This window comes from Phaethon aethereus (genome assembly GCF_964289735.1).
Source record: "Phaethon aethereus genome assembly, chromosome: 1".
NCBI lineage: Eukaryota > Metazoa > Chordata > Aves > Phaethontiformes > Phaethontidae > Phaethon > Phaethon aethereus.
In genome coordinates, this window is record NC_138575.1 from 56,539,936 (window position 1) to 56,554,704 (window position 14,769).

General features: G+C 39.6%; 1 protein-coding gene across 2 annotated transcripts in view; it reads left to right on the forward strand.

Annotated features, from left to right (window-relative positions):
- UBN2 (ubinuclein 2) overlaps positions 1 to 14,769 on the forward strand; it is a gene marked incomplete at its 5' end in the record, with an annotated part of 50,012 nt that overhangs the window by 13,179 nt on the left and 22,064 nt on the right. Inside the window, 2 exons of one of the 2 annotated variants that reach the window (XM_081997473.1) lie at positions 12,351 to 12,492; positions 13,717 to 13,825. In XM_081997473.1, the coding sequence (XP_081853599.1) occupies positions 12,351 to 12,492; positions 13,717 to 13,825 (251 nt within the window). Of the gene's footprint in view, positions 1 to 12,350; positions 12,493 to 13,712; positions 13,826 to 14,769 lie in introns of both variants that reach the window. The other variant, XM_081997472.1, reaches the window with a different exon arrangement.

Here is a 14,769-nt window from a genome sequence, read left to right on the forward strand (position 1 = left end):
GTGCTAGTTGCAGTCTAAGGTGCTGTTGCAGAGCTTAAGGGTCCTGTAATGTAGGAGTTAAGTCCAACAAAACCTCCCATTCCATCTCAGGTGCAAATAAGAGGTGATCAGAATGAAAATCTGGCTTGCTCGTCTTTGGTGTGGCCAACTATTAAATCACCATGTACCCTGAGAAATGTCAGAGCCAGGCGTAGCCTGGACTTCCTTCCTTTTGGAAGACATACTTTCTTCCATGTAAAAAGCTACAATATCCTGGGCACAAACACTTGAAAAATGAGTATCTGTGCCTCTTGGATTGCTTTAGGATTGGCATTCTGTTGTCTCCCTCTGTATCCCAGAAAAAAAATAGTTGAAAGCTTCCTTAGAAGCTTAGTCCTTTTTCTTGTCACAGGTGTGAAAGAAATGCTGAGCTCTTTGGCACTGAAACAGATTTCTTCATAGCTTTAGAGATATTCTATTTCTAAAAACAGATTTTGAGGTAATGCCAACAAATATTATTCAAGAAATCAAACCAGTAAAACTCTAAGCCTGTTTTTAGCAGACATTGTAATTGAATTAAGGAATTCTGCTTCCTTTGGATCCATTTCCAATTAAGCAATTTTGTACATGTAGCCAGTTGTTCTGCTTGTTTTCTTGAAGACAGGGTTCAAGGTCAAGTGCAGGGAATCTGTTAATGGCATGATTCTCAGGTAATGGATTTTAATGGGGCTGGACTGCAGACAGGTACAGGACATGCTTTTCTCCTGGAGGAAGGTTCTTGGAAAGTGCTGATCGAAGGGAGCTTCTCCTAAGCAAAGAGACTTTTCTTGTTAGACTCCTCAAAGGGCACTGGTACCAGCCCTGATGAAGTACAGTAAATTTTGGGCTGCTTAGTAGACTAGATTGATGTTGTTTACCTTCTGTGAAAATTAAAGCCATGCATGAGATACATACAGATTTGGTTTCATTGTTTACTCTGGAAAGAATCAGTACTTTTCTACAGTGTAGTAAAGACTTCAGCAGCATGGCTGCACTAAGACCATCAAAGTCCTTGTGGCTGCTGAACACAGAAAAGTAAGGGCTCCTGAAGAGCAATTGAGTGGACTTGGATGTGAAACCAGCTAAAGGAACATATTGGAGAAAGTTTCTTGGGCACATACTACCTTAAGTGACACAGTCAGTTTCTGTCTCCCATCTTCCTTCAGACTTGTCCCCTCTCACAGGAATAAGGACATAGTTACAGATTACTGTTTGCTTGGGATATATCTGGTATATGTGCTGTTCAGTTTTTTACCTTGCTGTCTTCCTTGGAAAATTTTTAGCTTGTCCTGTTTGTAAGAATTGGCTTTTCTGTGAATGCAATTGCAGGCAGGTGGGAAATTCATGCTTCAGTCTATACGGTGGATATTTTTGGCTTGAGCATTTTGACTGTAGTCAGTGGGTCGTGAACTCTTCATTCCAGAAAAAATGTAAATCAAGACCATCTGACTATTGTTTCTAACCACTGTAGTGCTTAGTCTGATGGCAGGTCCTAGTCTTTGCTTATCTTAATGGACCTCCATGGTAGTAATACACAAAATGTTCATAACCTGCAAAGAAAGCTGTCCCTCCTTAGTGTTTCCACTGCTTTGATGAAAACAGGTTTTGCTGTAGTGTAAACTGCCCAGAACTACATTCTTTGTAGAACGGTATTCCTGTAGATTTCTGCTTCCCCATTCTTCCTGTATGCACACATACGCATACACATGTGCATATCAGCCTGGCTTGGCTGGACTAGCTCTTGTGATGACTTCCGAATATTTGCTTGGTTGAATACCTTCCTGATGATGTAAGCTTTAGATAGAGATTCTAGGGGAATACAGTGCTCTCTGAGCTTTCTGCTACGTAATACAGAACAGGAATCTGAAGTAATACATGGTGCTTGGTGAAAAAGTATGCAATTTTCTCTTACTTGGAGGTAATAAGACTTGCACATACAAAAAAAGGACCAGCTAGCACCTTCCCCTGTACTGGGTAGATGAATGCAGAACAACCACCATCCACCTAGAAATCTAAGCAGTGCAAGCTGTCTTTTGAAGCAGCAATACCAATTAGCCACATGGACAGGAACTGAAGCAAAACATGAATGCCAAGAGCAATGGGAAGCATGCAGTTCAGTACTTCAGACACCCAGGGCTGTATGTCAATATTTAACCCAGGCTACTATATTCATGGTTCCACAGCAGCCTTCTAAACACTGATGTAAGAGTCCTGTGCTGCTGGGTAGAGAAAACTAGCCTACCAATGGGTTCTCATACATGGAAAGTTTCTCCAAAACAGGTACTTCAACTTAAAGGAAACACTGATTTTTTTTTTTTCTTTAGCTACCTCTTGCCTCAGGGGCTCAGACCCTCTTAAAAGCCAGCCTTTCAAAGATTGCATGTTGATTTTAGTAATTCTGAGCACTTTGGTGAAAGAGTTGCTTTTCTTCCTATCTGGATTCCCTAGAATACTTCCCATAATTTAAGGGCTTAGTCTTTGTGAAAATTCTGTGTCATGACACACAGTCTTCACGTGTTTTCAGGCTAAATTTGGTTTATTTCATCATGTAATCTCCAGGCTTATTAAAGGTGTGATAGATTTAATATCCTCTCTCACCCTGGCTTCCTCTCAAGAGTTCCTGCTGTTGTGATTTAAAACTTGAAGCTGATGGAGTGCCAGTAAGAGCATCTTGCTCAAGATTCTTGAATATCTGAGATCCTTTTTCCAGTGAGAGTGGTGTCTACTTGGGGAGTGGCAGAGCTCAGTGTGCTGATGGTAATTTTTACCTTTTTGTGGGGTTCTGGGCCAAATTTTTTTTTAGGCCAACTTGATGTTCTGTCAAAGGAGCTTGCTTTTATGCATAGCTATGGAGAGCAGTGTTGGTGCTTGAGAAAGATAAATATCTCTTAAAAAACCAACCAAACAAAAAACCCTATCAGCCTGACGTTAAAGGCACGTACAGAAAAATGCTATATGGGTCCATTATTAAACATACTTTCGTGTTGGATTGAGAGATAAATTTAACATTGCTGCATTTTCCATGTGGAAAAAGCTGCCTTTGTAGATCTGTCATAAATGTCATCCACACTGAATACATAAGGGTGCATTAAAGGTTTTTTTAAGAGATTCACTTACTAGCCGTTTCATTGGATATAGATTTGTGTGTTTATATTACTGGTCTGTCTTCCTTGTTTGTTGTCACTTTGCCCAGTCTTGAAAGTTTGGTGGTTGGGGAATAGTGCTCACTTAGCTGAGTGCACCTTGTCACCTTTAATAGAAGATGTCTTGCATGCTTCCCAGGTGTCTTCAGGGAAGATCTGCCAGTTGGCACCTGAGATGTCATATGCATTCAAGTGAATACAAGGGCAAATTTCAATTAGGAGATTCTTTATTTTTATCCTTTCTCACCCCAAGATAAATAAAGTTGTAAAGTGGAATACCAAACAAATAAAGTAGATAACTGTTATGCTTAATGCACAACAGGCATGTTTAACCTATATACCCAGCAGTCCTCTAGTACAAGAACCGTTATGGCTAGAGGCACAAAGGTAGTTGAATTTGCAGAACAAGTGTCATGTTTGTTAAAGCAACAGTAATGTTTTGTTGCTCCTGCAAAATATATCCTTTTTTAGGAAGGCGTAAGTAATTTCACAAATAATTTTTTTAATCCTGTGTTGTGGCCTAGCCTTCAACCAGGTAGTTTAGGGCTGCTCATGTATTTCATTACCTCAGTGGGACAACTGGGAAACTGAAAACTTGGCATCTGCATAGGAACTTGAAAAAAACCTGTAACTTATATCTGGCCTTTGTAGTACCATTGTTTAAATTTGTGTACATCAAGAATGTGGGAATAAGAAATAAGAATAATTATAATAGGTGTAACAACTTTTTGTTTTTTGCTAAATTTAATTTTTTGAAAAGCACAAAAACACTTTTCAAAGTAATCTGAGCTACTAGAGGGATAGATAATGGCCTAGGATCAACTATTCTTCATGAGTAAATGAATTTAAACAGGAAAAGGAACTTAGGTGTTTTCCAAAAAATACACAAACAATGTGATGAATAATATAATATAATGGGGGTTTGACATGCCAAAATAACACATCTTTGATAAGAGCATTTGTCTTAAGTGTCATATATGGCAAGCCTGCTCTTCATGTTAAATGAATAGAAAAGGAAAGCGTAACTTTTTTCTACAGCATCTTCTAGTAATTCTGTAACAGTAAACCCAGAGAGGTTAAGTAATACATCACATATTTATTTGTAATAAAAACACTGAACTATATTTTTCAGTGTGGGTCAGAGCTCAATCTCTCAAAGAATTGAGTTGAACAGATAAAGGTGGCCACATGAGTGGTCATTTATAATTTAGGCTGAAATGTTTTCAAGGTGGTAAGAATGTAGTATCGTTGCACTGAAGAGCACTTAAGCTAATAGCCTGACTCTGGTGACTGGTGGAAGGGAATGAAAGTTGGTAGTCATGGTGAGAACAAAACAGGGCAATATACACACACAGAGAGATATATCTATATAAAAAGAATATAAAAAAGTAGTTCTCTCAAGGTGCTCTGGTAGGCTGACGGATTACAATATCCCAACTACTAAACTAGGATTTGCCTAGGAGACTATCCTATGCTAGTCTAGGCTACCCTGAGCCAGGTATTATATCTTTATTTAATAGTCTGTTATGCTTTTCTCTGTTGTGCTTTGCCAGCTGGCTTTTGCCCCAGGATTAAAAAAAAAAACCCCAAACAACTTGCCTGTGCATTTTTGGAAGCGGAACCTTTACCGTGGGAAGGCTCTTTCTGCTTGTTTTTGAGTTGTTCCTCTTTAACCTTGTTCAGAATTTCATTGTATATTCAACGATGCTATTTTTTGAAAGATAGTTCTGTGTTTTTGTTTGAAAACTTATCCTTAAAGGGTAGCAAAGCCAAAGTGTCCATTTGAGTTCTGTGTGTCTTTAAGAAGCATAGAGATCAACTAGGTTTGTTGTGAAGTATCTTGAAGTATGGAGTGAACTGTGTGGATATTCAGTTCATTTCACTGAAGCAACCACATTTGACCTAACTTCAGTAGCTTGACTTTATTCAGTGGGCTAATGATGATCAAAAATAAACAGTTCCCCTCACCAAGCTTGTTAGAGCCATCTCAAAAATAAACTGAACAAGGAACAAAAATGATCCCTGCTTATCTTTTATCTAAATACCAGTTTCACAACAAATAATGTACAGACTGTATTTCGTAAAACACTTGGACATGCTTCAGCCAATCTCATTTCCAGGACTTAATACAGAAGTGTTAAAAAGCCTTTTCACATATGTACTTTTATAGGACAGATTGTTCTCTGGAGCTGAATGAGGAGGGTCATGGTCAAAATATCTGAACATGAGTAGAAAATACTAATGTAAGGTACAGCTATGTACTGCGGATCTGGATTTCAGAACTAAATTAGTACAATCCATAAAATTTTACTGTTCCTGGTATAATAATGAAGTTGAAATTGGTTAACAAATAAGTTTAAAAAAAACCCCACTAAAAATTAGACTAAATTATCTTTCACACCTAAATATTTAATTAGATTAATGGCACTGAAAGCATAATAAAGTTGCTCAAGGACAGTAGTTGAAAATTCCTCTGGAAATGCATGTAACATGGGAAATAAACGAGGAGTTAGATGTATGCACTCCTGCGGGGCTATGATCTTATTGGCATCATGGAGATGTGGTGGGATGGCTCCTATGACTGGAGGATTGGAATGGAGGGATACAGGCTCTTTAGGGAGGACAGGCAGCGGAGGTGAGGAGAGGGTGTTGCCTTCCATGTCAGTGACCATCTGGAGTGCATGGGGCTCCTCCTGGGGGTAGATGAGGAGCTGACAGAGCTTATACGTCAGGATTAAAGGGGGGGCAGGGACAGGTGACATTATAGTAGGGGTCTGCTATAGGCTACCTGACCAGGAAGATCAAGCAGATGAGACCCTCTGTAGACAGACAGGAGCAGCCTCATGTTCACAGGCCCTGGCCCTCATGGGAGGCTTCAGCCACTCTGATATCTCTAGGAGGGACAACACAGCAGGCCATAAGCAATTAGGAGGTTCCTGGAATGTGTTGATGACAACTTCCTTCTCTGAGTGATAGAGAAGCCAACAAGGAGAGGTGTTATACTGGACCTGGTTCTCACGAACAAGGAGGGGCTGGTGGAGAATGTGAAGCTTAAGGGCAGCCTTGGCTGTGGTGATCATGAAATGATGTTCAAGATCCTTAGGGCAGTGAGGAGGGCTCACAGCAAGCTCACTACCTTGGACTTCAGGAGAGCATTTGGGCCTCTTCAGGGATCTGTTTGGTAGAGGGCCATGGGATAAAGGCCTGGAGGGAAGAGGGACCCAAGAAAGCTGGTTAATATTCAAGGATCACCTCCTGCAAGCTCAGGAGTGATACATCCCAATAAAGAGAAAGTCAGGCAAAAACATCAGGAGGCTTGCATAGATGAACAAGGCGCACCTGGGCAAACTCAGACATAAAAGGGAAGCCTGCAGAGTGTGGAAGCAGGGACAGGTAGCCTGGGAAGAATACAGAGAAATTGTCTGAGCAGACAGGGATCAGGTTAGGAAAGCTAAAGCCCTGATAGAATTAAATCTGGCCAGGGACGTCAAGGACAGCAAGAAAAGCTTCTATCGGTATGTCAGTGATAAAAGGAAGACTAGGGAAAATGTGGGCCCTCTCCAGAAGGAAACAGAGACCTTGTTACCTGGGATATGGAGAAGGTTGAGGTACCCAGCAAATTTTTGGCCTCAGTCTTCGCTGGCAACTGCTCAAGACACACTACCCAAGTTGAAGAAGGTAGAGGCAGGGACTGTGAGAATGAAGTACCCACAGCAGGAGAAGATCAGGTTTGAGACATCTAAGGAACCTGAAGATGTACAAGTCTATGGGACCTGATGAGATGCATCTGTGGGTCCTGAGGGAACTGGTATCTGAAGTTGCTAAGCCACTATCATATTTGAGAAGTTGTGGCAGTCCAGTGAAGGTCCAACTGCCTGGAAAAGGGGAAATGTCACCCCCGTTTTTGAAAAGGGGGCAAAAAGGAAGACCCAGGGAACTATAGGCCAGGCAGTCGCACCTCTGTGCCAGGCAAGATCATGGAGCAAATCCTCCTGGAAACTATGCTAAGGCACATGGAAAATAAGGAGGTGATTGGTGACAGCCAGCATGGCTTCACTAGAGGCAAATCATGTCTGATCACCAAATTTGGTGGCCTGTCATAGATGACAGGGTTATAGTGTTGGTGGATAAGGGCAGAGCAACTGACGTCATCTACCTGGCTTGTGCAAAGCATTTGACACTGTCCTGCACGATGTCCTCATCTCTAAATTAGAGAGACATGGATTTGATGGATGGACCGCTGGTGGATAAGGAATGGATGGTGGATAAGGAATTGGCTGGATGGTCAGACTCAAAGAGTTGCAGTCAACAGCTCAATGTCCAAGTGGAGAACAGTGACGAGTGGCGTTACTCAGGGGTTGGTATTGGGACCGGTGCTGTTTAACAGCTTTGTTGGTGACATGGACAGTGGGATTGAGTGCACCCTCAGCAAGTTTATCGACAGCACTAAGCTGAGTGGTGCAGTTGACGCACTGGAGGGAAGGGATACCATCCAGAGGGACCTTGATAGTCTTGAGAGGTGGGCCTGTGCAAACCTCATGAAGTTCAACAAGGACAAGTGGAAGTTCCTGCACGTGGGTTGGGGCAATCCCAAGCACAAATATAGGCTGGGTGGAACGTGGGTTGAGAGCAGCTCTGAGGAGAAGGACTTGGGGGTGTTGGTGCGTGAGAAGCTCAATGTGACCCAGTAATGTGTGCTGGCAGGCCAGAAACCTAACTGTATCCCGGGCCACATCAAAAGACCAGCAGGTCGAGGGAGGTGATTCTCTGCTCTTGTGAGACCCCACCTGGAGTACTGCGTCCGGCTCTGGGGCCCCCAAGTAAGAAGGACATGGACCTGTTGGAACGGGTCCAGAGGAGGGTCACAAAGATGGTCAGAGGGCTGGAGCACCTTTCCTTTGAAGACAGGCTGAGAGAGTTGGGGTTGTTCAGCCTGGAGAAAAGAAGGCTCCAGGGAGATCTTATAGCAGCCTTCCGGTACCTGAAAGGTGCCTACAAGAAAGCTGGAGAGGGACTTTTTACAAGAGCATGTAGTGATAGGACAAGGGGTAATGGTTTTAAACGGAAAGAGGGTAAATTTAGGTTAGGTGCAAGGAAGAAACTCTTTACTATGAGGGTGGTGAGGCACTGGAACAGATTGCCTGGAGAAGCTATGGATGCCCCATCCCTGGAAGTGTTCAAGGCCAGGTTGGGTGGGGCTTTGAGCAACCTGGTATAGTGGAAGATGTCCCTGCCCATGGCAGGGGAGTTGGAACTAGATGATCTTTAAGGTCCCTTCCAACTGAAACCATTCAATGATTCTATGGAAAATAACTTACATAGTGATCTGCTTTTAAATGATCAGACAATATATCAGTCTTATTTTGTTAGCTGCAGAATTATTCCATAATCTTTCATGGGACAAATCTGTGTTCCCAGGAGTAAATACCATATGAAGTCCTGTCTGTAGGTCTTGAGAATTTTAATTCTTGATCTTGGAATGTATAAGGAAGAGCAGAACACTGTAAAAGGGTTTAAACTATTTTCCTTAATAAGATCATTTCTGTGACTTCATACACAGAAAAAGCTAGTGCAATGCAGAAGTCTTGAAATTAATTAATCAGATTTAGAAGTTGCAAGAGCCATGTCCCCTTTAATGAACAGTCCTGAAGAAACTTAATTTTAAAGTTTAATCTAGCTGTTGCCAATATCTTGTAGAACCATATTCAAATTTTCTGTTCAATTAGGGCCCTAGAAAATAGTAAGCTTACTTTGAAGGAGGGGTACTAGGTACATTGTGGTTTGTGGGCCCTGGTTTTATGTAAGTTGAAAATAAAATGAAACATTGAGTCTTAAGTTATACCTTGTTCAGTAGGCTGAGGGCAAACCAAATTTTGGTAGGGAAAAGTAAACTCTCAAGGGTTAGGGAACACTGAATGTCAAAAAGGTCTTTGAAAGTCTGACTAAATTCATAGTCCTCAGCACAAGCTGTTGAAACCTCTACTCTTAAGTTACACATCCACATCTTACTGACCTTGTTTGCCTGCCAACTGTTATGGGATAGTTTGTTCATCTGTATATTGAACGAATTCTGCCTTTCTGTTGCTTTGTTCCTATGGATCTGTGCCATATAGCATGTTGATCATTCTAATTATCTTCTGTGATTCATGGCTTCCTCACTTGTCTTTAATCCTTACTTTTTCTTGTGTGTTCCCCATGGCTTCCTTTACTGCTCTGCAGCCAAGTCTTTACTCTGTTTCCCTTTATTTGTTCTTCACTTCTTATGATAATGGTCCCAGCTTTGACTGTGTGCTTTCTTCTTCAAACTTGGCAACTACTGTATTCTTCTGCCCCAACCTCACCAATTCAGTTCACACCCTGTCAGCTCAAAAGGGAAATGTCTGTTCTGTCTATTAAGCACTGTGGATAATAATTTGTTTTCTTTCCCTTTCATCTTCCTTATATGTAATGAAGTTGGTTCTGAGAGCTATGGAAAAACGGCAGATTTCTCTGAAATTCTTACCCAGCCTCCACTCTCAAGTTTACTTTGCACCTCCTTTGCACGATTGTCCTGGTCTCTTGAGATGAATGACAAGTACACAACTAAGCCACTTTGCTTTGATTTTGTCCAATTAATAGATTCTCCTGCTTTCTTGCGCTAGTCTTTCATATGATCTTAGGGCATTTCACAGATCCTGTCACCACTTTTCCTTTCCTCTTCTGTCTTTCTGTACTGCTTGTTAAGCCTTCCATTCCAGGAAGATAAAAGGTGATTTATAGAAATTTGTAACTACCTATTCAGATCAAATCCACATAGGTCTCCAGTTCAGGCTCTTTCACCAGCTTTCTTGTTGAAGTATATATTCACTGTTTTCCTCTTCTGGATAACTCTTCTTCCTATCTGTAATGCTTTTGGTAGCCCAGACTTTTTGGTTCTTAAGCCATTTTATCTTCAGTATATTTTGCATGGCATATGCAGTGGGAAATGAAATAAGCTGATAGCTGACACTCCACTTTGCACTGTGTGTGTTCCCTTCATGTAGGTGACTTCAAGTCTTCAGTTAATGTTGCGGCAGTTAAAATTGCCAACTAATTTATTCAGCCGATTGAATTCTGTCTTGACAGACATGTAATGGAAGGCCTGCTGGTTCAAACTTCAAAATAACAAGCACATTGTTTCCTTCTCAAGTACCTTAATTCTTAATCGTTTGGCTGTGCTACCAAACGTTTACTGATTGCAGTTGTAACTCAAAATTGACTTTTTCCTCTGCCAGAGTGCATACCTCTGAGGTGTGTCAGAATCCTACCCTTTCTTTCAGAAGGGCAGAATTTGATTCTTAGTCATTGTACTGTTATTGTGTCTTTCTGTTACTTTTGTAACATGTTCTAGGTCCTGTAGATGCTTCCTTCTTATCTTTGGCAGGTATGCATCTCGGGCATTCTCTTTTTATGCTTCCAGAATTGTATTTGTTGCTTATTAAGTTCACCATCTTACAATTTTCAGTATTTGAAAACTAAGACCGTTAGTTTGAATTTGAAGTAGTTCAGGACAACATTGTCTTTCTGCATAGTGATAATGGCATTGTCAATGCAACCCTCCCTAAGTTCTCTTGCAAATGCTTCCATGGCTTGCTTTGTTGATACTTACATGCATAGAGCTGGAATGAATCTGTTCATCCTCCCAGCCTTTTTGAGAGTTTGCTGTTAACAAGATATTTCCTAGAGATTAACAGTTTTCTGGTAATACTTGAGGGATAATGTCATTCTGAAGAGGCTGCTGGTCCTGAAATAATAGAATTAATGTTGTCTGCTACTTAATATTGACAACTTTTCCTATGTCTTTGGATTTCAGTATTTTTGAGATACAGCCTTGTAATTCTAACTTGAAAATTCCTTCATAAACACTAAGTGTTTTTCAAAATAAGTGTGTGTAAGAGTTTTAAAACTATCTAAACAGAGTGAGAATATATCTGACTTTCAATAAAACAAGTCCTGGCGTTGTGGCATTTGTATAAGAGGTAATGTCACATTCAACACCTAAAATCAGAAATAAGCTAATAGATGCTGTGGCTAAATTTGTCATGTCTGGGATAGCATTTTTAACAAAAGAAAATTTCAGAGAACTTTGTAAGAGAAGTAGGTTTTTGAGCACAGCACTGTGGTTAGAGTTAGTACTAAAGGTAGTGTGTGTCAATGTCTGAATGTCAAGTGCACTGCAGAGATTGGTATTAGTGAAAACTATGGCAGTCTTAATGAACAAAGCACACAATCTGAGAAGGTTTTTTTTTTATGCTTAATTTACAAAAATATCTCTGCTGTCTTCAGTCCCATTTCCTGGATATAACTTCAAATTCTGTAGAAATCTGATATAGATTAAGCTTCCTCCACTTCAATATAGGGATAGTTCAGACTGTCATCTTTTTTTGAAAATATGGAAGAAATACGTTCTGGAAATAACTGTAGCTATTCCATAACAATTTAAAGGGCCTGTGATGAAAGTGTATGACTAATAGAAAGTAATTTGAACTGCACATTGTCTTATAAAATTGGAAAGTGTTGAATTGAAGTATGAAATTTAAAATTGATAGAGGCAGTTTGGGTTTGTCTGTCTCTGGGTGTTTTTGTTTGTTTGCTTCTGGGTTGGGGGGGGGGGGGTTTGTTCTGGTTTTTGTACAAAATTTTTTTTCAACGAGTGATGTTACTGGTATGCCTGTAAGGCTGTTGTAGATGAAAACAAATAATTCACTATGTGCCTGCCTAACTTCCTGGACAAAAACAACCAGTGAGCAATCAAGTGAAGTTGCTCGTAGGCAGGTTGTGTATCATTGTTCATGTATCTTGAGATTTAATGTCTAGCATAATGTAATATGCTCTCAGAGACAGAATATTGGGGGAAAAATTTAAAAGTTTTTGGGCTTTTTTTTTCTTGGTGGGGGAAGCCTCTGTGCCCATCCTCATTTACTTCAGAAAGCAATATTTCTAATACTGTGATCTGTCTTTAAAAAAAAAAAAAAGCATTGTTTTGAAACTGGAAAAATTATTTTGTGATATTAATGTTCTGTGCCTTGGCCAATAATCTTCAATAGTGTCAATAGTCTAGCAAGCTGTGCTCTGTCCTTGAATATAATTTTTCATGTATGGGGACTGGTAAATGAATTACATATTAATTTTATTAACAAGTGATAATAAACTAATCTTTTTCCTGCCCAGTATGATGAATTGGTTCCTGCATCCTTGACAACCAAATATGGAGGGTTTTATATCAACACTGGAACACTGCAGTTCCGCCAGGCATCTGACTCAGAGGATGAAGACTTTGCAGAAGACAAAAAGCACAGGCCACCTAAAGTGAGTGATCTTAATTATGCTTTTTATACAGAACTTATAGCTAGGTGGACATTGGGAAATACTTCATACACTTAGAATGGCTCCGATGAAGAGGCTGAAAGCGAAATGATGAACGGTACTGTTTTATTGCATTTTCTGTTTTGTGGCTCATGTACTAGTATTTGGGAAATAACTCGGGATATCTGCAGGCCGTCCAGTCTTGTAAGACTAACCATCTGTTTAGACAAACTAGCAAGTCGTGTCCATCCATCTTGAAGTGACAGATGATTCTGTAATTTTATAGGAATTTTATTACGTCAGATGAGAACTTAAGTTCTCCAACACTGCTTTTACGATTTTGCACAAAGATTGCATGATTTGAAATTGTTCCTAATATTCAGAGTAAGACTTAAACCAAAATATCTGTTAAAATAAACTTAGAGCATTAGAATAGCTATATTAAAAAGTATATATACAGTCTTTCCCAAACAGTGTGCTGTTCTATGTACTTTGACAAGTTATGATCAATGCAAACATAATTGCTTGCATATGACATTCACAAGTTCCATGCCATTCCAAGAACTTCCTGCTTTATTATGTCCTTTCCTGCTCTATAATTTAAATTTAACATAATTTAAAAGTTCTTGTATTGAATCTGACTGGGATGGAGCTAACTTTCTTCATAGCAGCTCTTGTGGTGCTATGATTTGGATTTGTGAATAAAATAGTGTTGATAACACAAAAAAGTTTTGTCTGTTGCCAAACAATGTTTGCACAGTGTGAAGGCTTTCTTTTTCTCTACCCTGCACCAGCAGGTAAGCTAGGAATCAGCAGGAACTTGTGAGGGGAGACAGCTGATCTGAATTGTCAAAAAAGATACTCCATACTATGTAACTTCATATTCGGCAATGAAACTGTGGTACCAGAAGAAGGTGGGGGGATTCAGTTTTCCAAGGTGACCATTGGTCAGACTGGCTGGGCATCAGTCTGCTTGTGCCTTAAAGTATTTTTCTATTTTTCTTACTGAATACTCTGAATCCAGTAAGTGTTTAAAAATGATTAATAATTGAGACTTGTCAGTAACTGCAATTGCTGCTAGTAATCCAGTGGTACTGTTTGCCTTTATGCACATTGAGGTATCTTTTGTGGCTCTGAATAGGAAAGTGTAAGGAAAACTGCATGTTTCTTGCTGTAAAAGTCCTTTAGGGTGGAAGAAGCATCGTCCTTTTTTGATAACTTTTCTAGATAGCAAAGTTAAAAGAAAGTGAAGATCGTGGAATGAAGAAGCGTAAACGGAAAGATGAAGGGACAGAAAAGGAGAAGAAGCCTCGGAAAATGAAAGTTCCTAAGCAGTTGGGGTAGGTTTCTTTCTGTTGATGAACACTTGAATCGTATGTGAGGTTTGGTTTCAAGATTGCATGCCATAGCAAGATTATCACAGCTGTTTAAAATATTGTGTTTTTAAACTATGATTAATAGCTAATAGATTTTGGTTCTGGAATTTGTGTGGAGGTTTTGCATAAATAAGTCCTACAAGCTAATTTTTTGTCCTCCAAAATTTTTAACAAGGAATAATAAAACAAGGAAAGACAAATTACAGAAAAGAAATTTTGAGTCTATAACTAGCTATCCATCATTGTTCTACCTGAAGTCTTATATAGCACTAAGAATTGCATATTCTAATGGAAGAGAATTTTATTCCTAACCCTTGGCTTCTAATCTGGAAAACTATAAACATAGCTTAATTACTCTACATGTTTCTTACTAACTTTGTGTGTGCTTTCCTGAGTTCTGAGGCTAGCATGGAAGGATTAAGGTGGTGGTTTTTTTAATTGGCTTCTAGAAAACCGTTGTTGAGTGAAAAGTCTTACGAATATTGAAGTTGGTACTGAAAATTTATTGATAGTATTTTTTACCAAGATGGTGAATTGGTGGGAAATGGTCAGTTTAAGTAGTATATAGCTGTTGAGCCTGCATATCAAAATTCTTAGCAATTAAGAGAATTTTTTTAATGTACACAGTGTGTGTAAAGTTAAAGCAACTTGTCACCATTCAGGAATCTGAGAGGCAAGTTTAAGTATTTTAGTAGCATAGATCAGCCCTGAGTTTAACAACTGTGCCAGCTTCTCCATAATTACAGAAGTCAAAAGTAAATAACCTTTGCCTTACAAAGGTTATTTTGTGTACAAAACTTAACAAAACGAATCAGTTGGGGAGCATGAAATCACATGACTAGCAAAGGTTTATGGTAATTGATAGAATAGTTTGAAGATGGAAGCACAAAGTGTTCCCCCCAATAAGT